This window comes from Littorina saxatilis, linkage group LG8 (assembly GCF_037325665.1).
Source record: "Littorina saxatilis isolate snail1 linkage group LG8, US_GU_Lsax_2.0, whole genome shotgun sequence".
Classification (NCBI taxonomy): Eukaryota; Metazoa; Mollusca; class Gastropoda; order Littorinimorpha; family Littorinidae; genus Littorina; species Littorina saxatilis.
Window position 1 is genome coordinate 61,527,640 of NC_090252.1, and position 25,000 is coordinate 61,552,639.

Sequence of the window (25,000 nt, forward strand, 5' to 3'; positions counted from 1 at the left end):
ACACACACACACACAACTGTTGTTTTCACAACAGAATTATGATTTTACATCATTATGGAATGTCACGATTTATAGTGCAGTCAGCGTGATTGTGTTGCAAGGAGTATGAAATGTAAATGGACTTTATCGTCTGTTTATTTCCACACACCTGTTACAGTTGATGTTGTAGTTGAATCGGTTGTCGTTGCTGAAAAGATAATAACTTCATTCTGCACGGTGCAATAATGCGACACTAAGCGAAGTTATTTGGTCAAAAAGGCGTTTCCTGTACATGTTTTAATCATGTTTTACATGTGTGTGCAGGGGCGGATCTGGGGGGGTGCAATGGGTGCAATTGCACCCCCCCCCCCCAGCGGGACAAAAACAAAAAAACAAAAAAAGAAGAAAAAAAAAAAGAAGAAAAATGTATCACCTGAAAATAGCACTTTACACGCTCAGATTGCACCAGATTGCACTATTTTGCTTCCTTTTTAAAAAAAAAATCCCGGGGGGACATGCCCCCGGACCCCCCTAGCATGCTCGGCGCTTCGCGCCATCGGTTCGGCGCTTCGCGCCTTCGCTGATAAGATACAAAAAAAAAAAAAAAAAAGAACTTTGCACCCCCCCCTTTCAAAACCCAGATCCGCCCCTGGTGTGTGTGTGTGCCAGTGTGTGTGTGTGTGTGTGTGTGTGTGTGTGTGTGTGTGTGCGTGTGTGCGTGCGTGCGTGCGTGCTTGTCTATTTTGTTGGTGCGTGCGTTTGTGGGTGCGTATGTGTGTGCGAGCGTCTGTGTGTTTATAAGTCTGTCTCTCTGTTTCTGTGTACACATCTGATGTTCAGCCTGTCTGTTGCAAGCAGATAGGTTGTGTCAGTTCATCTTGTTGCTATTTTGTTGTTGTTGTTGTGATGGCACACTTACCCGCCATGCATGTTATAACGGAGTGTGTTGAACCGGCGACTGCGCTGGTCGGTGGTATCACCGAGAACCAAAAGCAACTGAGAATTGTCGAGTCAACGGCAACACAGCCCGCTTGGACCTCACACAAGGCTTTACAGTCGTCCAACGAACTACCAGGTACAAATGGGACTAGCGAGCCGCTTCGTTGGTTCTGTGCACCAGCAGTTTTCGTCTTGTCTGCCCATGTGCAAGCCCCTCCTGCACAGAAAATTCAAGAGTTCCAGATACAAAGGTGAGTTCTAACTATACGTCGTTGTCCGGAAAAAAACCCAACTATTACAATCACAACGACAGTAGCAATAACAATAACAACCACTTTTTTGTCCATTAGAAATGAATTTATTTAAATTGAAAATTGTCTTCGACACATCTAAATCATCTGTTCATCTTACCACAGTCACTTCGTTGTTTAGACATCTAAATCAGTTTGAATTGAAACGATATTGACTGCCATTACGCTAAATTGAATAAGACGCTCACATGTTGTGTTTTTATATCGGTTAAGAAAAAAAAGCAGGCTGTGTTTGGTAAGTTGCTTCAATGCGCCATGTTATGACGTACATTTATTTGTTTTAGATTATTTTGTGTTGATTTAAATAACAATTAAGCATTTTATCCTCAGATACAGCATATGGCCGTCCTGGCTTTCACATGGGGTAAAAGCATTCTTTCATACGGACACATGTCAAAAATCAACAGCCTAGCTGTTTCCTGTACAGAGTGAACGTTTTGCTGAATATTTTTATTGACTGACAAAGGTGTCAGCCTCTAGGAATTATTCACAGCAGCAGCAAAACTCACAATTTGTACAGGAACCGGCCATGGGGTTACATTTCCGTATTATGTCCAAGTGGGAATTAAGGTGCTTTGCGCTCGTGTCAAGGCCTTACCGAATATGTAGCGGTGTACATCATGGTTTGCGCCTAAAAGGAGGCTAACTTTAAAGAAATGCAAAAGCAAAATAAAAATAAAAATTTAAACAAGAACAAAAACAAAAAAACATCGGCGGTGTGAAGTATGGACGACTCGGTCATTCCTGAAGAGTTTCCATCATTAATTCTCCACCCCCAACCACCCACAGACTTGATTTGTTTAGCATAAGGAGAAACTTTGACTCCAAAGTCCTGTACTGCAGGTAATGACAACGAGAAAGCGAACACAACATGAAATCTTCAATCGTCATATATGTATAGGTTACAACACGAGTGGTTTTTTATATGGCTTGTATTTCAGTCAAGACCCAGCGGATGAATATCATCGGGAGACACGAGCCTTTGGCGAGTGGCTCTCGATTGATATTCCCGCTGGGTCTTGACTGAAATACAAGCCATATAAAAAACCACGAGTGTTGTAATCTGTATATCCCATTCTACCATCAAACACAAAGTGTAGACTACTAGCGGCACTTTTGCGATCTGTGGAGTGTGAAACAGTGTTTTCAGCGAGACATGGCCTTTTTGCAACCTTAAACTAAGTGACCGTCGCTGAAAAAATAAAACGAATGAGTGCATCTATAAGTACGCGGTAACACTACTTTCAGACCATTTAAAAGCGTTAAGTAAAGGTTCATAAGTTGCAAGAAAGTAATGAAGTCGTATAGAAATCCATTTAGTTGAAGCGCACAATTCTTTTGCGTTTCAGGTCGGCGGAACGGGGAAACCGGTTTGGCCCCCATTTGGCTTACTCGACTCGATTCAGAATCGATTCCACGTTGTTTTTTTCGAACGCATTATTATACAATTAGTCTTATTGACAGAGAAGCAAATTTTAGGGAACACATATGTAGATTTAACCATTTGCTCCCTATTTGAAATGTATCTACATGATAAACTGTTTTGCGAGTGTGTTTGCATGAACCTAAACTGGTATTGATGCGATGAAAACAGGACCCAAGTCTGTCACCGCCGCTTGATTGCATTTTGAAAGAATATGACTGGATTACGGAAAAATACACACATGTTAAGTTCTTAGATACCTTCATCGCCAATGTGGACTTACTGCAGAGCCAGGCAAAAGAGTAGACTTGCTCGCAAAACACGTGAAACAGCTGATGATAGCGAAGCCCAACCGTGCCAGGTAAGGACGGTCTGACAGATTCTCAAAAGTCGTCTGCTAACGAAGCAAGGGGAGGGTACTCGTGTTTTTGTTTTGGTTCGCTAGCATCTGGTTATCTTGTAAGTTGAATGTTCGTTTTTTCCCACCTGCATTGCTTTCATAATGAAAGAAACGTTTGCTTATTGCATCTCATACATCAGATCAGTTCTGAGATTCATTTTTGCGTGCAACTGATATGGTTTTCTGAGCCGTGCAATACGATTTTGGAACTTCATACAAATGTGTCACATTGTTCGGCGCGAGGTCAAAGGTCGGGAGCAAAGTAGTTCTTCGCCCAAATCGGAATCTGCACTATCATATATTTTTTTGAGTCCATGATGTATTTATTGAGCTATAAAAATACAACATATATACCCATACTGAAGTAACAGAGACAAAGAAGGGAGGTCATGGGATATACTGATTTAAAAACAAAGTGTTCATGCTTTGTCAAAAACATAGCCTCTGTATACAATATCGCGGGCAATGTTAACAATCATACCATGCCCACTCTTTACCATAACACCCATTTGCACAGAAATCGCGCTCACTCATACAAATATATTTTGGATGCTGCGGTAACGGATAAGCGAGTACAAAACCGATCTCAAAGTCGAGGCGAGAATCTTCGTCGTTGTTTTGTCTTCGTCACAGAAAACGTAACTTCTCCAACATGGTGATAACAATTGCATGCAATAGTTCAACACACAGCTCCCACTGTCAACCAGGCTGTAGGGTCTTGACAGTATTTGAAGTGGCGGGGAAAGCGTAATGTACACAACAGCCCGCACGAATATGTGATGGGTTTACACGATAGTTTACACGAGAACACTGTTGATCTTAAAGCTTGCCAACAAAAACAATATTTCTACATACCTAGGATTATATATATATATATATGTTGTAAAACCCGATAGTGTTGTGCACAAGACTGTAGTGAGAAATGAGATCACTAGCTCGGCTTATTATCATACACACTTGCACAAGCTGTTATCCCAGCGAAGCTGGAGGTATCCCACGAACGCTATTCACGACTTTCCGACCTGGACATTGTAGCTAGGGTCATGTGGGCGTTGGCATCATTGTCCAATCAGAAATAGTCAATGATCATCTCCTTAGTGTGTTCCGGTCCGGAACGCAAAACAGTTTGCGCGGAAAAAGAGAACGTGGTTTGACAACTAAAGGGCATTTTGACCGGCTCGCACTACAGCATCGTTCAAATGTGGGAGAACGACACATCTGACAAATAGCCAGTGGTTACCAACATGAGAAACTGGGGATAGGAATCGTAATCCGTATGTAAGTTTGAAGCGGCCCTGACGCTGTTTGTACGTCAATCCGGAGAGAAGCGCTATCGTACTAGGCACTGTAGGTGACATTTCGTCAAGTTCCACTCCCAGTGTGCCGACTCTATGGCCCTCCCCCCGCCAAACTGCTACCCCCGGTGGCAGGGAAAGCGGGTGACTGCAGGGCAAGTTCGATTTTGCAAGCTAAAAATAAATGTTCTACTACCTTGTCAGTCTAGATCTGGAACTCATGAAACAGCACTATTCACATCCCCATAAAGTGAGCTGGAGTTTTTTTTTCTAGATCTAAGCAATAGAAATGTTCCTTGCATGGCATAATTATTTATCTAAATCTGTTCGCTTGTCTGGTTTTTATATTTAGTCAAGTTTTGACTAAATATTTTAACATCGAGGGGGAATCGAAACGAGGGTCGTGGTGTATGTGCGTGTGTGTGTGTGTGTGTGTGTGTGTGCGTGCGTGCGTGCGTGCGTGTAGAGCGATTCAGACCAAACTACTGGGCCGATCTTTATGAAATTTTACATGAGAGTTCCTGGGATTGATATCCCCGAACGTTTTTTTCCTTTTTTCGATAAATGTCTTTGATGACGTCATATCCGGCTTTTCGTGAAAGTTGAGGCGGCACTGTCACGCTCTCATTTTTCAACCAAATTGGTTGAAATTTTGGTCAAGTAGTCTTCGACGAAGCCCGGACTTCGGTATTGCATTTCAGCGTGATGGCTTAAAAATTAATTAATGACTTTGGTCATTAAAAATCTGAAAATTGTAAAAAAAAATAAAAAATTATAAAACGCAAATTTACGTTTATCTTATTCTCCATTATTTTCTGATTCCAAAAACATATAAATATGTTATATTTGAATTAAAAACAAGCTCTGAAAATTAAAAATATAAAAATTATTATCAAAATTAAATTTTCCAAATCAATTTAAAAACACTTTCATCTTATTCCTTGTCGGTTCCTGATTCCAAAAACATATAGATATGATATGTTTGGATTAAAAACACGCTCAGAAAGTTAAAACGAAGAGAGGTATAGAAAATCGTGCTATCCTTCTCAGCGCAACTACTAAACCGCTCTTCTTGTCAATTTCACTGCCTGAGCGGTGGACTGACGATGCTACGAGTATACGGTCTTGCTGAAAAATTGCATTGCGTTCAGTTTCATTCTGTGAGTTCGACAGCTACTTGACTAAATGTTGTATTTTCGCCTTACGCGACTTGTTGTTTAGTTGATTAGCTTACACGATGTGTGGCTTTTTATTTTGTAAAGGTGGTTTAGCATGTATAAAATGAGACCGTGACCTAGACCACATACGCCATGAAAATAGAGTTCCCCGTTCAATACCAAGATTGCCAGTATTGATATTCAGACAACTTTTGGATAAAATTTATATGTGGGGCTGTGGTGTTGCCGTGGTGGCTTGTTTGCACGGGTATGTAGGGAGGTACGTGTATATCCGTGTGCTTTTGTGCAGGCATTTGTGAAGCAGGAACATGCAACATTTTTAACAAACATCAGTGTTGTGTGTGTGTGTGTGTGTGTATGTGTGTGTGTGTGTGTGTGTGTGTGTGTGTGTGTGTGTGTGTGTGTGTGTGTGTGTGTGATAAAACCAACTAAGCTTACATCCCGCACAAAAAGCTTCAGCTCTACTTTACCAGTCAAAGACAAACGCATTGCTTTATTCAGCTTTTGACACATATATTCACTCGATCAGAATCGAACCCTTTTCATGAATATTTTATTTCAGAAAAAAAATAACATTGATTCTACACAACAAATGGTATTGCTATTATGCTATGAACGATGAAGTCTAGCAACCGAGACAGATGAGGCGTCAAGTTTCTTAGCCTTTTAGCCTCTTATGTTGCATACATGTAATCAAGTTTTTTTAATCTCCTGATATTACTGACCAGAAAGGTACAAACATCAATTCTGCAACTATCTCGTACTTCTCGATCGCTAATACCCCAGAACTTGATACAGTGTGCAACACTCAAAGGCTTGATTACCTGTTGCATTGAAACGACAGAAGGAATTAAAAGACCATATGTAACTAAGAGGAACCGATGTATTCAAGTTCAGAACGAAGCAGTTTCTGCCTCGGAGCCTGTATCTCATGCTATGGAGCCACTAGAAGAGAAATGTCTGGCGTAGTTTGACCCAACAGACAGAGAAGTCAAGGGGGGTAATCTATCGACAGCAGTTGTATTGCTGGTTTGTATTTGATCTTACAAACCATTCTTATTAACTTGTATAAATAGTTTATCGCTTCAGTAAACATTCATCTATTTTGAAGATTACGTAATTTAAAAAATAAAAAAAATAAAAATTCGCAATTCAATATTTCACGCAAATTTTACTAATCCGCAAACAATTTTGCATGAATTAGGGAGAGAGTACGAGTTTGTAGTTAGACATATTTTGAGTGGAGTAGCAGAAATGCTTTAGCCTTGTACACATTATGTTATTGAACTGCTTAGCGGAGATTTCCAGATCAATTATACGGCGGTGAAAGACTGGTCTCTAGTACGGTCTATACATACAAAATATAAAAATAAACAAACAAACCAACACAAAAAAGGTTTGTGTTGCACGTAGGATTTAAGTATTTAATTGAATAGAAAAGGCAACATCGGAATAAAAACAAATCTCGTGGTTCTCTTGTCAAGGAGTAAGCCCAGAATATGAAAGAAGATTGTGGAGTAGGCTGCTTTCTATTCTACTGCTCTAAATTAGCAAGAGGCAAGCTTTACAATGCTATTCACACCAGGATGCAAAGCATTCAGCGCTAAAGCTCTCAAATCACAAGACAAACACACTTCTTGGGGCTACCAGAAATTTTAAACACAATTGGACAAATTTTTTATTGCCTCCCTTGAATAAAACTTAGTGAAAAAAATATTCTGAGAAAAAAAGTTATACTTAAAAGCAATGCTATTAAGAAATAGGTAGACAACCCGTGTAGATACCTTTATTCTTAAGACATTTTATTTTTGGAGGATGTCACTATGCAATTTTACAGATTTAAAAAAAAAAGCTTCAGATGATCTCCCTTGAACAAACACTTCTTGTTACAATTTGCTTTTAGCATGTGTTAGTTTTAAGGGTATATAGAAGAACAATAAAGAAAAAATGCTGCAAATTGACTGGGACGTATTTACAATTTAATTAAACAAAATGTTTCAAATTATCTGATAATGAAATTCTACATTAAAATTAAAGCAGATCTAGGGACTTGTGCACATGCAGGAAAGTCGCACCCAACATAAAACATAAGAAACTATGATCTGCATCTCTTGTTATGATGATAATGGGTGGCACCTGTCGACCGACTTGCACGCCATAATTATATATGTTTTACTATGCGCCCTGCATGTCAATGGCCTTTCTCTGGCATGGGTGACTCGATTCTGAGGAGATAAAAGAAAATGCATTTAGTGCAAGCAGTACATAATGACAACACAAATACAATAGCAGCTGCTGGTTTCAGAGTATTTAGTTAAAGGCCCACCCCAACTTGTTTGCCTCAATGTCGCAGATTTGGTAAGACTTTCACATTGAGTAAGACAACAAATTTAACAATGTTTTGATTTAAAAAAAAAGTATTATTCATTTTTGTCGTCTTTGGCCCCATTCACTGGGAATCTTACTCAAGGACAAGGATTTTTCTTAGGAATTTGTGTATGTGAAGCTTTCAAGCCCTAGCTTCAGAAACGTCCAAGAAACCCTCAATAATGGATTTTGTTGTGCCTAGTGATGGCTATCCAACCGAGTGGCGGAGCACTGGTGAATCCTTTCATTCTCCTGATTGCTTGATTCTGTAATGACATTGTGGAGTTGGTAGTTATGTGAGTGTGTAGTGCCTGCTCTTCGTTGTTTAGTCGGGGGAGGGGGGTATTGAATCATCTGATCATAAAGTAAGACTTCACTGTGATGTGCAGAGATTTAGTCAGGTACACAAAATTGCTATGCTATCACGAAATTAGATGTTATATCCTCTAGATGGGCAACACAACTACATCAGATTTCATGGTTGGGTTTTCGCAAGTCAGCAACATGTTTTGAAGTTCTCATTGGGTAATCACGGCTGACATCAAACACAGAAAACGTGGGAAAAACATAAATCAATGAACTCGCCTTCACTGCATAGGGATACTAGCCATTATGGGTCTGCCGAAGTAGCTCCTGCACATATTTAATCAAGTATTCATCTTATTAACATGTTCACACTAGGTATACAAAAATAAAAAATAAAGCACATTCAGACAGGTTTGACCCATTACAGCTGCTGTTCCAGACCAAAGGCCATGTTTCTCTGTGATTGTAATCATAATTATTGTTTATGAATGACTTCAGTTTTTCTAAGTAAATCTCTCGTTGTAATTACTGGTAAATGCATTATCCCAATTAAGATATCCTCATATGTAACCTGCGTAAACTTCATTTCAAGTGTTTAATTTTTTTTAACTGGCCAAGAAATTATAAGTATTCCTCAATTATGTTCCTGTCAGCCTCAATGAGGTAATCTTATAAAAAAAAATTGTATAAAAAAGTAGCATCTTATAATATTCTCACGTGAATTATAGCTAATCAGAAAACTAGTAATACTAGTATTTAATTAAAAAAAAACCTCAAACTGAAAATACAGGCATGCAACATTATCCTTGCTGTTTTGTGATAACCCTTACCATCGACTATTCTATTTCATTTCCATCTTAACAGGCGTAGCACCTCTCTGGAAGCCAAAAGAACACTTTAAATCCACCCCCCCCCCCCCCCCCAGTACAGTAAACATTGCTGTGCATATTTTTTTTAAATGCAATGCCTGAGTCTCCAGTCACCTGTTTATGTTGTTGACCTTGTACTTGTAGCTTAGCTGTTCAAGAAACTGTTTCTCTGATCACATGATCAAAATTCAAATACAGAATAAACCATTTTTGATTCTATTTCTTCAATAATAAGTTGAACGTCTTCATATGTAATTGCCACAATTTACAGAGTTTCTGAATAAATACTGCAAGAAAAACCAACAGAGTGAACAGTTTGTAAATATACTAATATACCTATATTTACCTTATGACATGTGTGGTACAGTGGCTGCTAAAACGTCCGTTACACCTGTCTGCATATATTAGGTGACACTCAGCCCTGATGGAGACTGAAAAAAAGTTCCTTTGTCAGTACCCTGTGTATGAGTGTGGTCGAGTATGTTCTGGAACTATTAGACCACTCCCTATGACCACACACATGCATGTGCATACGGCAACATATGTTGCACGGAAGGGGGGGGGGGGGGGGGGGCTTTTAGAGGTGTAGTTGTTGGACTGTAGTGTAGAGGCTGATTGGCAGTGCTATGGGGTGAGGGTGGTGCTGGGGAGGAGAATATATCGTATGTAATTGAATACTAATAAGCATGATCAGTTAGACTCGAGTTAAAAACTATGTTGATCGCCACAGACATTACATAATAGATCCCTGCGCCTTGAGTCCGAGTCTGGAGATACGCACGCGATATAAGACTTCATATAATAATAATTAAAAAAATCACAAGCATGTTACTGTACCTTTCGTTTTGCCATTGAGATTGGTAGAAGGCAATGTTGAGTGGTGAACACAAGTTGCGTTGATCACTGCTTCACCATGTGGTCAATCCCCTTTGATCCGCAGATTGCACCAGCACAAACCAACACAGTGTTATGATCGTAAACAGCCCACATGGCCAATAAATCTAAGAACACAAACACTAGATAGATCTAATCGGAGAGCCTGCAAACCGAGTCATGCTTTTGAAATTCAATGAAAATCTGTCTGTCAATGAAGCAGATAGATCTATCCTTGCGATTGTTTTTGCAAGCAGATAAATGTTTGAACTTCACTTATTCCGTTTTCATTCAACAAATTGATATTTTGCAAGATGCATTTCGTGCCAATGAGCTGAACAAACAATCAAAATCAAGCAAGTGGTACATTCTTGAAGACAAAATTCAGTCACGCAAACAAACTGAAGGGAAAGAATCTAGCTTACTGCTGTACTGATTTCGCCAAATAAAAGCATTTGCATGCCGAAGTTATTCCTGCTTTGATTCCAATCATTCTAATTGATCTGAATGCAAAAAAATATACGTAAACGAGCTGATCAAAATGAGTAACATTGCACCTGCCTATACTGGCTATATACTGTACTGCGAAAGCGAAGGTCGTCTGCGACTGGAGATTTTGAAGTCGAACAGCGTCGTTTCTTCACTCTCAGCGGTTGTCTTCATCGGAAAAGTGAAAAGCCTGACTTGCAATCTAGCGAAAGACACATTCTGTCTTTCCGTTCGGGCGTTGTTTTTGTGTACAATCTCTGAAAATGTTATTTCGAAAAAGGCGGCCGTCATTGTCTTGGGGTTTCCGCCTAGTGGTGTTTTAAACCGGTTTCAGACCGGAACACACTGAGGAGATGAGAACAAAATGGCAGCCCCCATGAAATCCGAAAGGTCACAGAAAAAAGTCGTGAATACACTGTAATCGACTTGAGAAATGTTCACACCGATAATACATGATAAACAGAGCCGGACCCAGGGGGGGGTTCCAGGGGTTCCGGAACCCCACCCCTGGAAAAAGCATGTACCTTGCTTTGAGTGGGTTTTTTTTTTACTAGTTTTAGCACCAAAACAATGCTGCTCTTAACCCTCAAAACAAGGCCCAGAATGCACCAGATTGCACAGATTTTAACCGTTTTTCAAAAATTTTCCGGGGGAGCATGCCCCCGGACCCCCCTAGTTCGCGCGCCTGCTTTGCAGGCGCGCGCTTGTGGCTTCGCCACTTCGCTGATTTGCCCCCCCCCCCCCCCCCCCCCAAAAAAAAGGAGGAACCCCCCCCCCCCCCTTACAACTCATTTGGTCCGGCCCTGATAAAGAAGGATTCGTTGTGCCCGATTATGGGCTACAGTTGGAGATGGAAGTTCACCAAAAATTAGGACCATACTAACAAAAATACGGTGGGTAAAATAGGCGCCCCCATTTTTTGAGCAAACGCCACCCAAGGCCGCTTTGGACGGGTAGAAATTCCGTAGTTTCCAAGTCTATGGATAATGCTCGCGTAAGAAGAATACGTCACGGTCGAAAGTCTTTGACGTCAATTAATGCATCATGACGTCATGCCTCCCTGTAGTCTTTCTCTCTTCCGCAGCGTGTGTGTTTGTGTTCATTTTGTGCACATGTGTTAGTGTTACTGTTTGTGTGTGTGTGTGTGTGTGTGTGTGTGTGTGTGTGTGTGTGTGTGTGTGTGTGTGTGTGCACGCGTGCATGAGTCTGTACTCGTGTGTGTGTGTGTGTGTGTGGTGTGTGTGTGTGTATTTGTGTGTGTGTGTGTGTGTGCGCACGCGTGCATGAGTCTGTACTCGTGTGTGTGTGAGTGCGTGTGTGACTTGGTGTGTGTGTGTGTGCATAAGTGTATGTGTGTGCGTGTATGTGTGTTTGTTTGTAAAGGTGTGTATGTCCGTCTGTCCATATGTGCGTATGGGTGTGTGTTTTGTGTGTATGAAGTTTTTGTGAGAGAGGGACTGCATGAGTGCGTGTGAGTGAGTGTGTGTATGTGTGCGTGTGTGACTTGGAGTGGGTGTGTGTGTGTGTGTGTGTGTGCGCATGAGTCTGTACTCGTGTGTGTGTGTGTGTGTGTGTGTATATGTGTGTGTGTGTGTGTGTAAGAGAGAGAGAGAGGGAGAGAGAGTGTGTGGATGTGTGTGTGTGCATGAGTTTGTGTGTATGTTTGTGTGTGTATGAGTGTGTATATGTGTTTGTTTGTATAGGTGTGTGTGTCCGTCTGTCTATGTGCGTATTCCCCCCTCTGCTTCTTTACCTCTGTAAACTTGTAGAGCTAGTTATTTTTCGATAATGACCCAGCAACCAAACAAATAACGAGCCAGCAACAACCTGAATCCTCGATAGTGCAATGGGTTGAGAAGCTGTTCTGTTTCGGTACTACTTTTGCGACTGAAAAGTTCCGAACGCTCTAATGTACGAAGTATACATTTCTGGAGCAAACAATACAAACATACCGCATTTAAATTAACTACTACAGGCCTGAACACATGAATCTCCATATAAAATCCATGAGTTTGGTTGTTTTCTGAATCTAGATCTGCCGTGCACAAACGTTCATCACAAGCAAATTCCCAAGGTAAGTAACTCATACTTTGTCTAGCGACAAGAGTAGTTCCCCTTCTTGTCACTCAGTTTCTTCGACAACACTGACTGCAATCCGACGGTCAGTTTTCAACAATATTTCATTTTATAAACAGATCACACGCAACCAAATGCACACATCTCATCAATTTAAACAACATAAAGCGGTTTCATACACTATTTTCCCCAGAAAACTGAACTTCATACAGTAATTAACGTTGGAACACGGGTGCAAATGTTCGTCTGCTAGTTCAATTTGACGAAAGAACATTATCCTAAGCGATACTAAAACATAAAAAGAACACACAATATCTGCCTTTACCGCCACAGCAGAATAACAGCATATCTGTGTACTTGATTTTAGTCCAAAACAGGGAAACTGACAAGAAGTGTTAACAGAATGGAATGATTTGCACGGAACTATACAATCGCGCATTAATCGATCGCCTGCGCAGGTTGACTGGTTGAGTGATTCGGATTCGATCAAACTTTCGCACAAAAACTCCTGTTTTCTTTGAATAACTGAAGAAAGGAGGAATAAATAGGTTACACACCTCGTCTCAGTGATTATTAAAAATAATGGTCTCAGTTCGCGGTCTCAGTTCGCGGCCGAAGCTCGCATTTTTCATGATCCGCAAACTTCGACCATTATTTTTGATAATCACTGAGACTCGGCATGTAACCTCTACGTATTTGTTTGTTTGTTTGCTTAACGCCCAGCCGACCACGAAGGGCCATATCAGGGCGGTGCTGCTTTGACATATAACGTGCGCCACACACAAGACAGAAGTCTCACCCAGTCACATTATTCTGACACCGGACCAACCAGTCCTAGCACTAACCCCATAATGCCAGACGCCAGGCGGAGCAGCCACTAGATTGCCAATTTTAAAGTCTTAGGTATGACCCGGCCGGGGTTCGAACCCACGACCTCCCGATCACGGGGCGGACGCCTTACCACTAGGCCAACCGTGCCGGTCTATGTGCGTATGCGTATGTGTTTTGTGTGTATGAGATTCGTATGAGTTAGTGTATGTGTGTGTGTGTTTGTGTGTGTGTGTGTGTGTGTGTGTGTGTGTGTGTGTGTGTGCGTGTGTGTGTATGTGTGTGTGTGTGTGTGTGTGTGGGTGCGTGTGTGCACTGTGGGTGTGTGTGTGCGTGCCGCCGTGCATGCGTGCGTATGTACATGTGTGTGTGTGTGTGGGTGTGTCTCTTTGTATAAGAGAGAGAGAGAGAGAGAGAGAGTGGGTGGGTGTGTGTGTGTTTGTGCCTGTGCGTAAGTGTATGTGTGTGTGTATGTGTGTTTGTTTGCAAAGGTGTATATGTCCGTCTGTCTGTATGTGCGTATGGGGGTGTGTTTTGTGTGTATGAAGTGTGTGTGAGAGAGTGAGTGAGTGCGTGTGAGTGAGTGTGTATGTGTGTACGTGTGTAACTTGGGGTGTGTGTGTGTGTGTGTGTGTGTGTGTGTGTGTGTGTGTGTGTGTGTGTGTGTGTGTGTGTGTGTGTGTGTTTGAGAGAGAGAGAGAGAGAGAGAGAGAGAGAGAGAGAGAGAGAGAGAGAGGTTTGTCTTTCGCTGGGGTATGCAGTGCCTTGGCGTTGCACATCTACTTAATTGTTATTGCTGTTACAGAGCTACGGTTTTGCGGTTTTAGAGCTGATGTAACAGCTGCTGTGAGTGCTTACATACACCGACCACCTTGCTTATGTTGCACTCATGCAAATCCTGTAGCATGCAAAGCACATGTAAAGGGCAAGTTCCTGGTTGGTTTCGTGGAAATCTTGCAACATGCAAAGCAAAGGGAAGAGGTGGGCGGCGGGAGGGGGAACTGCATTTTTGTTGGGAGGGGAGGGGGGTGCACGGGGGGTCTTTTTACATTTAGTCAAGTTTTGACTAAATGTTTTAACGTAGAAGGGGGAATCGAGACGAGGGTCGTGGTGGTGTATGTGTGTGTGTGTGTGTGTGTAGAGCGATTCAGAGTAAACTACTGGACCGATCTTTATGATATCCCCAGACCTTTTTTTTCATTTTGTTTGTAAATGTCTTTGATGACGTCATATCCGGCTTTTCGTGAAAGTTGAGGCGGCACTGTCACGCTCTCATTTTTCAACCCAATTGGTTGAAATTTTGGTCAAGTAATCTTCGACGAAGCCCAAACTTTGGTATTGCATTTCAGCTTGGAGGCTTAAAATTTAATTAATGAGTTTGCTCATTAAAGTTGTCATTAAAATCGATTTTTCGCAAACAGATTTAAAATTGATTGCATCGTATTCTTCATCACATTCTGAATAAAATGTGATCACAATTAACGAAAATAGAATAATTAGTCTTACGATTAAAATGTAAGAAATCGATCCAAAAATGATGTCATCTTATTTGTGATCATTTCCTGATTCCAAAAACATATAGATATGATAGGTTGTATTCAAAACAAGCTCAGAAAGTTAACAAGAATACAGAAAAGCGCGCTTTCCTGCTTAGCACAATACGCTACCGCGCTAATCTGGCGTGTCAATATCACTACGTTTTGCACGTGGAAGGTGAGCGATTTCCTTCACGCGGGGATTGACGAAGCTGTACTGTCTTAGTGAATAAATACAGTGCGTTCAGTTTCATCCCGTGAGTTCGACAGCTTGACTAAATGTAGTAATTTCGCCTTACACGACTTGTTGTTAGTTGAGGGCGTACTCAACGATCGATGGTTTCGGTTTTACAGCAAATATTAACATATAGGAGAGCAATAGTGAGAAAAAAACAAGCAAAACAGTTTTGAACAGGATATGTGGGAGCACTTTGACAAAACACAGCATGAAGTATGTCATTTGCACTCCTTGACTCTGTTAAAAAAAAACAAGTCGCGTAAGGCGAAAATACAACATTTAGTCAAGCTGTCGAACTCACAGAATGAAACTGAACGCAATGCAATTTTTCAGCAAGACCGTATACTCGTAGCATCGTCAGTCCACCGCTCATGGCAAAGGCAGTGAAATTAACAAGAAGAGCGGGGTAGTAGTTGCGCTGAGAAGGATAGCACGCTTTTCTGTACCTCTCTTCGTTTTAACTTTCTGAGCGTATTTTTAATCTAAACATATCATATCTATATGTTTTGGGAATCAGGAACCCACAAGGAATAAGAAAAATATGTTTCTAAATCGATTTCGGAAATGTTATTTTATTCATAATGTTTATATTTTTAATTTTCAGAGCTTGTTTTTAATCCAAATATAACATATTTATATGTTTTTGGAATCAGAAAATGATGAAGAATAAGATAAACGTAAATTTGGATCGTTTTATAAAAAAAATATTAATTACAATTTTCAGATTTTTAATGACCAAAGTCATTAATTAATTTTTAAGCCACCAAGCTGAAATGCAATACCGAAGTCTGGCCTTCGTCGAAGATTGCTTGGCCAAAATTTCAATCAATTTGATTGAAAAATGAGGGTGTGACAGTGCCGCCTCAACTTTTACAAAAAGCCGGATATTACGTCATCAAAGACATTTATCAAAAAAAAGAAAAAAAGGTCCGGGGATATCATACCCAGGAACTCTCATGTCAAATTTCATAAAGATCGGTCCAGTAGTTTACTCTGAATCGCTCTACACACACACACGCACACACACACACCCATACACCACGGCCCTCGTCTCGATTCCCCCCTCTATGTTAAAACATTTAGTCAAAACTTGACTAAATGTAAAAAGAGTAAGTCAATGCTTACCAGCTGAAGCAGTGCCGGCGTTGTATGACGCAATCACCGCAATGACGCAAGCAGCGTAGAAGAAGGACCCCATGATCCTGAAACAAACAATCTACAATTACCCTTGACATTTTAATCACGTCATCAGTAGACATGTCGGTAATATCATCTATGGAGAAGCAGTCTTATCTTAAGACCAAAACACACCGATTAAACAAACAAACACTTGTCTTCTTGACCCCCTCTTCCAAATTAAAACCTCAGACGTCAAAAGCGAAAAAAAGTTTGAGAACACGTTTTTTTTTTTTTTTTTTTTTTTTTAACCTCAGTTGCATGCAGGTTTGCTACTACAATTATTTTGTTGCCTTATTATTATTATTTTTTTTTTTTTTTTTTTTTTTGTGGCTTGGAGCAAACCTTCTTCGTAGGTCTTTTCTTTTCTCAGTCAAATGTGTACATTTTTAAATCAACAAACTTTATCAGTAATCTAATATGTTTAAATAAATAAATAAATAAAAATAATCATAACATAAATTTATTCCTAATGTTCAGCTCAGTTTCCAATAATACACCCAAATCTAACTTTTTCCCATATTTAAATTTTCCAATGGTCATTTTGGTAATTAAAATACAATAATTCACAAAATAAGTATAATCATTTTTCAAACTTCAATCAATCAATCAATCAATATGAGGCTTATATCGCGCATATTCCGTGGGTACAGTTCTAGGCGCTCTGCAATGATGCCATGGTCAAGGTCGCTGCGCTGGTGGCGACTGTGCTTTTCTGCTGTCTGTAAATTTTGAAAGTTTTGGATTGAGAGAAAGCGGTGTGCAGTGCTGTAAATGTGCAAGATGTTGTCTGAACTATTGAAGAATGCGGTGGTGTGTATTCTGGCGTTGCTGGTGATGGTTGCAGTCGTCTACGGACAGTTTTCAAATGTCAACATGGAGCGAGCTCCGAACATCAGATACAAGATGGCGACGCTACTGCAATTGCGATCGTCGCCGTTAGTTGTGAAACCTGTGATTGAACTGCCACCGGAGATGAAGAAGAGGAAGAGGGGTAGGAAGGGAGGTGTGAAGGCCAGGAATAAACGCAGACTTTATAAACCCTACCTGCCGACTGTTGTGATGGGAAATGTGCAATCGCTACAAAACAAGATGGACGAGTTAGCTGCTTTGGTGCAACATGATTGTGAGTTCCGAACTAGCAGTTTGATCTGTCTCAGTGAAACTTGGCTTAGTGACTCGATCCCTGATTCTAGTGTAGAGCTGACAGGTTTTTCCATGTTCAGAGGGGACAGAAGGAAGGACTCGGGAAAAAAGAAAGGAGGAGGGGTGGGTGTGTATGTTAATCAGAAATGGTGTCACACAAACAACGTGACAGTCAAGCACACATCATGTTCACCTTGCGTTGAAATGCTGACTCTAGGCATGAGGCCGTATTACATGCCACGGGAGTTTTCCCACGTGCTGACACACACCGGTGACACTGTGACGGTTCCCCTACGCTTTGTGTTCGGTGCCCTGACCCTTTGTGTTCGGTTCCCACTCGGTTCCCACACGCCAAAATTCGCGGACAAAACATCCATTTATGGTAGTATTACGCAATGTTGCTCTCTGAGAATGGTCTTGTTAGATCTGTGAGTGTTTACACTACATGCCTAGGTGCTGTTGGATTGAAGGTTTTTGATATTTTAGCCGTTATTAGGTAGAATGCCTTCCACTTTACTGCAAAACTGCATAATTCGTAGCATCGGCAAGAAATATCCTACCAAAAAATGCCTGCTTGGAACTGTCGTTGGTCCAGCAAAAAGTTCAACATGTCTGTAGCAGACAGCCCAAGTTTCAAGATTGTAGGGCCATCCAAACAGCCGTAATAATAAAAACAACAAAAGTAGTCAGTGAAATTGGCTGTGTTCGGTCCCCCCACACTTTTGTGACGTAGGCGTGACGGTTCCCATAATTCATTGTGTCGGTCCCCACTTTCTGTGTCGGACCCCACTTTCGACCTAATTTCTCTGTGACGGACCCCACAACCAGCCTATTTTGTGTCGGTCCCCACACCTTCTTGGATTTATGACTTGCCGGTTACTTGTATCATTGTATTCATTGAATCTAATTGTCTCGGAGTTATTTTTCAGCAAAAACCGGCAAGGCAGCACCTTTTGTGATACCAAGTAAGTCAGATGACATCAGTATGTGTGTGTGTGTGTGTGTGTGTGTGTGTGTATGTGTGTGAGAGAGAGAGAGAGAGAGAGAGAGAGAGAGAGAGAGAGAGAGAGAGAGAGAGATTGACACCTTTCCAGATCACTCCGGTTATGCGACACTACCGCGAGCGTCACTACCGCGTGTCACACTACGGCGAGTACGACACTACCGCGTGTCACACTACCGCGAGTACGACACTACCGCGAGTATAACACTGCCGCGTGTCACACTACCGCGCGTACCACAACCGCGAGTACCATAACCGTAGAGAGAACGCATGCAAACTTACTTCTTGTGAGTTTGTGTTCTAACGGCTTTGATTGGAAGCAACCCATTCTATATGTATTCTGATAGTGTGTTCTGATCGTTTTGAGTTCTTGGTTAGCATGACAAACATTGAATTAGTGTTCAGAGAACAGACCAGGCCTTTTTGTTTTATATTTCAAGGAAACATTTCAACCTTTGCCTTCAGCCATGGAAGTCATAAAATGACACGCGGTAATGTTATACTCGCGGTAGTGTGACACACGGTAGTGTTATACTCGCGGTAGTGTCGTACTCGCGGTAGTGTCGTACTCGCGGTAAGTTCTGTTTCCGTACCCGCGACAGCGGCAGCGACAAAAGAAAACGCGCGCAAACGCGTGACGTGTTTCCGTACTTGCGTTTTAAACATGCGGTAAAATCTGTAAACTCCCGCGTTGCCGCGCGACAACGCGAAAAAATCGCTCCAGGACCCTTTCAAAAAAATCGCGTCGCTTGCCGCTTGTCGCGCCGCTAACGCGTCGCGCGTGTGGAAACACTCCTGGTCATTTTCTATGTGCTTGATTTTCGTCGCACCGCTGGAAAAACGCTGTCGCGGGTACGGAAACACAACTTTAGTGTGAGACGCGGTAGTGGTACTCGCGGTAGTGACGCTCGCGGTAGTGACCAGCACCCGATCACTCCACATAAACGCTGGTTCTGGTTGCATTGTGCCGCTGACATACAGCTAATAGGATTTTTACACCCCCGGTATAGGGGTGTGTATAGGTTTCACTCGATGTGTTTGTGTTCGCAAGTAGATCTCAAGAATGAACGGACCGATCGTCACCAAACTTGGTGAACAGGTTCTATACATTCCTGAGACGGTCCTTACAAAAATTGGGACCAGTCAAACACACGGTTAGGGAGTTATTGGTGGATTAAAATTATACAAGGCCTGGTATAGACGGACACCCCCGTTGGTCAAAGGGAAATAACCATTCTCACTGCCACCAACTGAGAAGGTTATTTCCCTTTGACGGGGGTGTAGTTCCTATCGGAGGAATTTCTTGTTTTAATCCTTTTGTGGTATTGCTGATGATGCTGATCATGTATTTTACTAGTTTACCAATATGTATCTTTGACCCTGATAGCCTACGAAAACGGAGCAATCATGGCCCAACATTGGCCCAATGCTGAATTTATTGGCGCGGTGTTGAGCCTTAGTCGGGCCGTTGTCGTAGGCTGTCAGGGTTTATGTAGCCTTGTTCCATTGTATTCTGACTGTCATAAAGTAATTAATTTTAAGAGAAAGCAGTCATGAACACAAGGAGCTGGGAAAAGTTGCCTCTTACAACAAGCGTGGATAAAGACACATACTTGACACAGGCAAGTACTCTTTTTATATTTAGTCAAGTTTTGACTAAATATTTTAACATCGAGGGGGAATCGAAACGAGGGTCGTGGTGTATGTGTGTGTGTGTGTGTGTGTGTGTGCGTGCGTGCGTGCGTGCGTGCGTGCGTGTAGAGCGATTCAGACCAAACTACTGGGCCGATCTTTATGAAATTTTACATGAGAGTTCCTGGGATTGATATCCCCGAACGTTTTTTTCCTTTTTTCGATAAATGTCTTTGATGACGTCATATCAGGCTTTTCGTGAAAGTTGAGGCGGCACTGTCACGCTCTCATTTTTCAACCAAATTGGTTGAAATTTTGGTCAAGTAGTCTTCGACGAAGCCCGGACTTCGGTATTGCATTTCAGCGTGATGGCTTAAAAATTAATTAATGACTTTGGTCATTAAAAATCTGAAAATTGTAAAAAAAAATAAAAATTTATAAAACGATCCAAATTTACGTTTATCTTATTCTCCATCATTTGCTGATTCCAAAAACATATAAATATGTTATATTCGGATTAAAAACAAGCTCTGAAAATTAAATATATAAAAATCATTATCAAAATTAAATTGTCCAAATCAATTTAAAAACACTTTCATCTTATTCCTTGTCGGTTCCTGATTCCAAAAACATATATATATGATATGTTTGGATTAAAAACACGCTCAGAAAGTTAAAACAAAAAGAGGTACAGAAAAGCGTGCTATCCTTCTTAGCGCAACTACTACCCCGCTCTTCTTGTCAATTTCACTGCCTTTGCCATGAGCGGTGGACTGACGATGCTACGAGTATACGGTCTTGCTGAAAAATGGCAGCTACTTGACTAAATATTGTATTTTCGCCTTACGCGACTTGTTTTTTTTTCAATCACCACTAGAAGTCCCTGGGCAGCATTTTGCTCTGAAAACTGAATCTCACATACGACAGGTGGATCTTTTATTTTAAAAATGTGCCAAATTGCATATCTCCAAGGCCGTAAGACTAAGAGTAGATATTGGGAAGGCCAGTTCAAGAAGGTGTGGGTGGATCAACACATAATTTGCTGGTATACTGGGAACCGTCCCAGAGATAAATAATGTTATATATTATTTGTGGCATAAACTAATAAAGTTAGTCTCTCTCTCTCTCTCTCTCTCTCTCTCTCTCTCTCTCTCTCTCTCTCTCTCTCTCTCTCTCTCACACACACACACACACACACACATACTGATGTCATCTGACTTACTTGGTATCACAAAAGGTGCTGCCTTGCCGGTTTTTGCTGAAAAATAACTCCGAGACAATTAGATTCAATGAATACAATGATACAAGTAACCGGCAAGTCATAAATCCAAGAAGGTGTGGGGACCGACACAAAATAGGCTGGTTGTGGGATCCGTCACAGAGAAATTAGGTCGAAAGTGGGGTCCGACACAGAAAGTGGGGACCGACACAATGAATTATGGGAACCGTCACGCCTACGTCACAAAAGTGTGGGGGGACCGAACACAGCCAATTTCACTGACTACTTTTGTTGTTTTTATTATTACGGCTGTTTGGATGGCCCTACAATCTTGAAACTTGGGCTGTCTGCTACAGACATGTTGAACTTTTTGCTGGACCAACGACAGTTCCAAGCAGGCATTTTTTGGTAGGATATTTCTTGCCGATGCTACGAATTATGCAGTTTTGCAGTAAAGTGGAAGGCATTCTACCTAATAACGGCTAAAATATCAAAAACCTTCAATCCAACAGCACCTAGGCATGTAGTGTAAACACTCACAGATCTAACAAGACCATTCTCAGAGAGCAACATTGCGTAATACTACCATAAATGGATGTTTTGTCCGCGAATTTTGGCGTGTGGGAACCGAGTGGGAACCGAACACAAAGGGTCAGGGCACCGAACACAAAGCGTAGGGGAACCGTCACAGTGTCACCGGTGTGTGACAGTCGCTGTGTATGTGCCACCCTCAGCCAACGCAACAGAAGCAGCAGAGACGATAGCACAACACGTGCATGAACTTCAGACTAGGTCACCGGACGCTTTTATTTTAGTCACAGGAGACTTCAATCATTGTAATTTAAAGAAAGTTTTACCCAAATTTGATCAACATGTGACATGCCCTACACGGAGAGACAAAACCTTAGACCTGTGTTATTCAAATGTTTGTGGTGCCTACAGTTCTTTTGCTTTACCACCCCTTGGCCGCTCAGACCACAACATTGTGAATCTTGTACCACGATACCGACCGCGTGTGCAGCGAGAACCGCCCCTCACTAGGACTGTATATGATTGGTCGAGCGAGTCAATGGAAACCGTTAGAGGTTGCTTTGACTGCACTGATTGGGCGGTATTTGTAGACTCGGCACGTGATGTTGATGAACTGACAGACTGTGTAACTGACTATGTTTCTTTCTGTGTTGACAACGTAGTGTCAAAAAAGACAGTGAAGGTTTATAGTAATAATAAACCTCGGGTTACAAAAGACATTAAGCAGGTTCTGAATAAGAAGAAGAGGGTGTTTAAATACAAGAGCAGTGGAGATGTGAAGGAGGTTCAGAGGGAGGTTCAGAGTGTGATTAGGAAGGGGAAGAAAGAGTACAGGGAAAAGGTGGAGGGTCACTTCACAGAAAACAATATGAAGAAAGCGTGGGAGGGGTTGAACATCATGAGTGGCAATAAGGGGAAGAAGGGGGGTAGTGGAGGAAAAAACAGCGCTGTGCAGACAGATGTAAACGCTCTCAACCAGTTTTATGCACCCTTTGATAAGCATGACTTTAGCGATGAAAGGGTAGTGACAGAGGAGCAGGTGATGAGGGGGTTGAGGAAGGTGAATGCTAGCAAAGCGGGGGGATCAGACGGGATGAAGCCTAGAGTACTCAAACACTGTGCAGAGCAACTTAGTTACATTCTTTCTGTTATTTTTAATTTATCTCTCAGTGTTAGTAAAGTACCAGCACTGTGGAAAACTTCATGCATTGTGCCTGTTCCAAAGAAAAAATATGTACAGATCATGAACGACCTGAGGCCTGTAGCACTGACTTCTGTGTGCATGAAAGTTTTTGAAAGAATTGTCCTGTTTATGCTTAGTGATTTTGTGAAAGATTTTATTGACCCATGTCAGTTTGCTTATAGAAGAAACAGGAATGTTGATGATGCAGTGTTGTATGTTCTTAATAAGATGTATTCTCATTTAGACAAGCCGGGTTCTTACATTCGTTTGATGTTTTTTGACTTCTCCAGTGCTTTTAATACCATTCAGCCACATTTAATGGCAGACAAGCTTTGTAAGATGAATGTTCCAGCTTCCACCATTCTCTGGATCATGGACTATTTGACGAAGAGGCCTCAGTTTGTGAAAATGGGAGATAACCTAGTGTCTGACACTGTGTGCACGAACACAGGCGCCCCACAGGGCACAGTTCTCTCTCCTTTTCTTTTTCTTTGTATACAGCTGATTTTAGTACTTCTGGCGACTCATGCCCCATGGCAAAGTTTGCCGATGACACTGGACTGGTTGGACTAATGACTGACGATGACGACTCTGACTACAGGCGGGAGGTAGATAAGTTTGTTGGTTGGTGTGATGATAATTATTTAGAACTTAATGTAGGCAAGACCAAGGAAATGATTATGGACAATAGGAGGAAGGAACATGTACATGGGGATATAGTGATTAAGGGGGAGGTTGTAGAGAAAGTAGAGCAGTATGTATTTGGGAATAATCATAGATAGGGGCCTAAGTTGACATGGAAGCCCAATACTGATGCTATTGTGAAGAAGCTCCACACCCGCCTGTACTTTTTGAGAAAACTCAGATCTTTTAATGTTAGACAAGAGATTCTCCAGATGTTTTATACTTCAACCTGCAATAGTGTGCTGTACTTTGGATCCGTGTGTTGGAGTGGCAGCATCAGCAAGCAGGACAGGGATAGATTAGAGAAGTTCATTAAGAAAGCTAGTGGGGTACTTGGGAGGAAGCAGGACACTTTTGCATCAACGCAGGAACGACGACTGACTGACAGGCTACAGAAGATTTTGACCGATGACACGCACCCACTCAGACCTGAACTTGACAGCAGACGGATGGACAGAAGCTTAAGATTTAGACAGCCATACACAAGAACCACACGCTACAGAAACTCATTCATTCCATCTGCAATTCACATCTTCAACTCTCAGGTGGGGCGCTAGGTGCTGGTGCTGTCGCTCTGACAACGGCATAATCTTTACATCCTTTTTCTCAGTTGTTTTTCTCTGTTGTTAGTTATATTGATTTATAGGATACAAATGTGATAAGATAATGTGGTTAAAATGTGATAAGGTGATCATGTGATATAATTTTTAAACAGGCAATGCATCGCTTCTATTTGTAGGCTTATTTTAGTAAGTGTGTGGGTGCAATGTTTGCGTGTAACGATATGATGTGAGTGTGCGATGTGAATGTTGCTGCATACATGGTTGATTGATTGATTGATTGATTGATTTTACAGACACACAGTCAAGCTTGTAATTTCTCTTTTGGAGATGAATAAAGATTATTGTATTGTATTGTATTGTATTGTATTGTGTGAGATGGAATTTTATATAAGGCCAGTAGATTGCAGCCATCTCGGCGCATATTTACCTTTCACGGCCTATTATTCCAAGCCACACGGGTATAGGTAGACAATTATTAACTGTGCCTAAGCAATTTTGCCAGGAAAGACCCTTTTGTCAATCGTGGGATCTTTAACGTGCACACCCAATGTAGTGTACACGGGGGGGGGGGGGGGGGGTCGGACACCGAAGAGAGTCTGCACACAAAGTTGACTCTGTGAAATATCACTTTCCCTAAAATAACCCAAAAATACATTTTCTTCATTCAAAATGATGGCAACATGTATTTTCTTATAAACAAAATCTTTACATATTTTCCAACCCTTCATCACCTCTTGGCAACTAAAAAAGAAATGTT

The 25,000-nt window shown here is 41.4% G+C and overlaps 1 protein-coding gene and 1 long non-coding RNA gene across 4 annotated transcripts in view; both read right to left on the minus strand.

Moving 5' to 3' along the window:
* LOC138974022 (uncharacterized) overlaps positions 1–25,000 on the minus strand; it is a 48,373-nt gene that overhangs the window by 22,191 nt on the left and 1,182 nt on the right. For 2 of the 3 annotated variants that reach the window (XM_070346724.1, XM_070346723.1), the window contains exons 2-4: positions 16,232–16,308; positions 899–1,135; positions 149–187 (exon numbers count right to left, since the gene is read on the minus strand). In XM_070346724.1, the coding sequence (XP_070202825.1) occupies positions 149–187; positions 899–1,135; positions 16,232–16,304 (349 nt within the window). In that variant the 5' untranslated portion in view covers positions 16,305–16,308. The remainder of the gene's footprint in view (positions 1–148; positions 188–898; positions 1,136–16,231; positions 16,309–25,000) is intronic. The other variant, XM_070346725.1, reaches the window with a different exon arrangement.
* On the minus strand, positions 7,964–10,811 carry LOC138972432 (uncharacterized). The gene is made up of 3 exons (XR_011457608.1): positions 9,905–10,811; positions 9,414–9,498; positions 7,964–8,525 (listed from the first exon to the last, which is right to left on the minus strand). It is a non-coding gene; the product is annotated as an uncharacterized lncRNA (long non-coding RNA).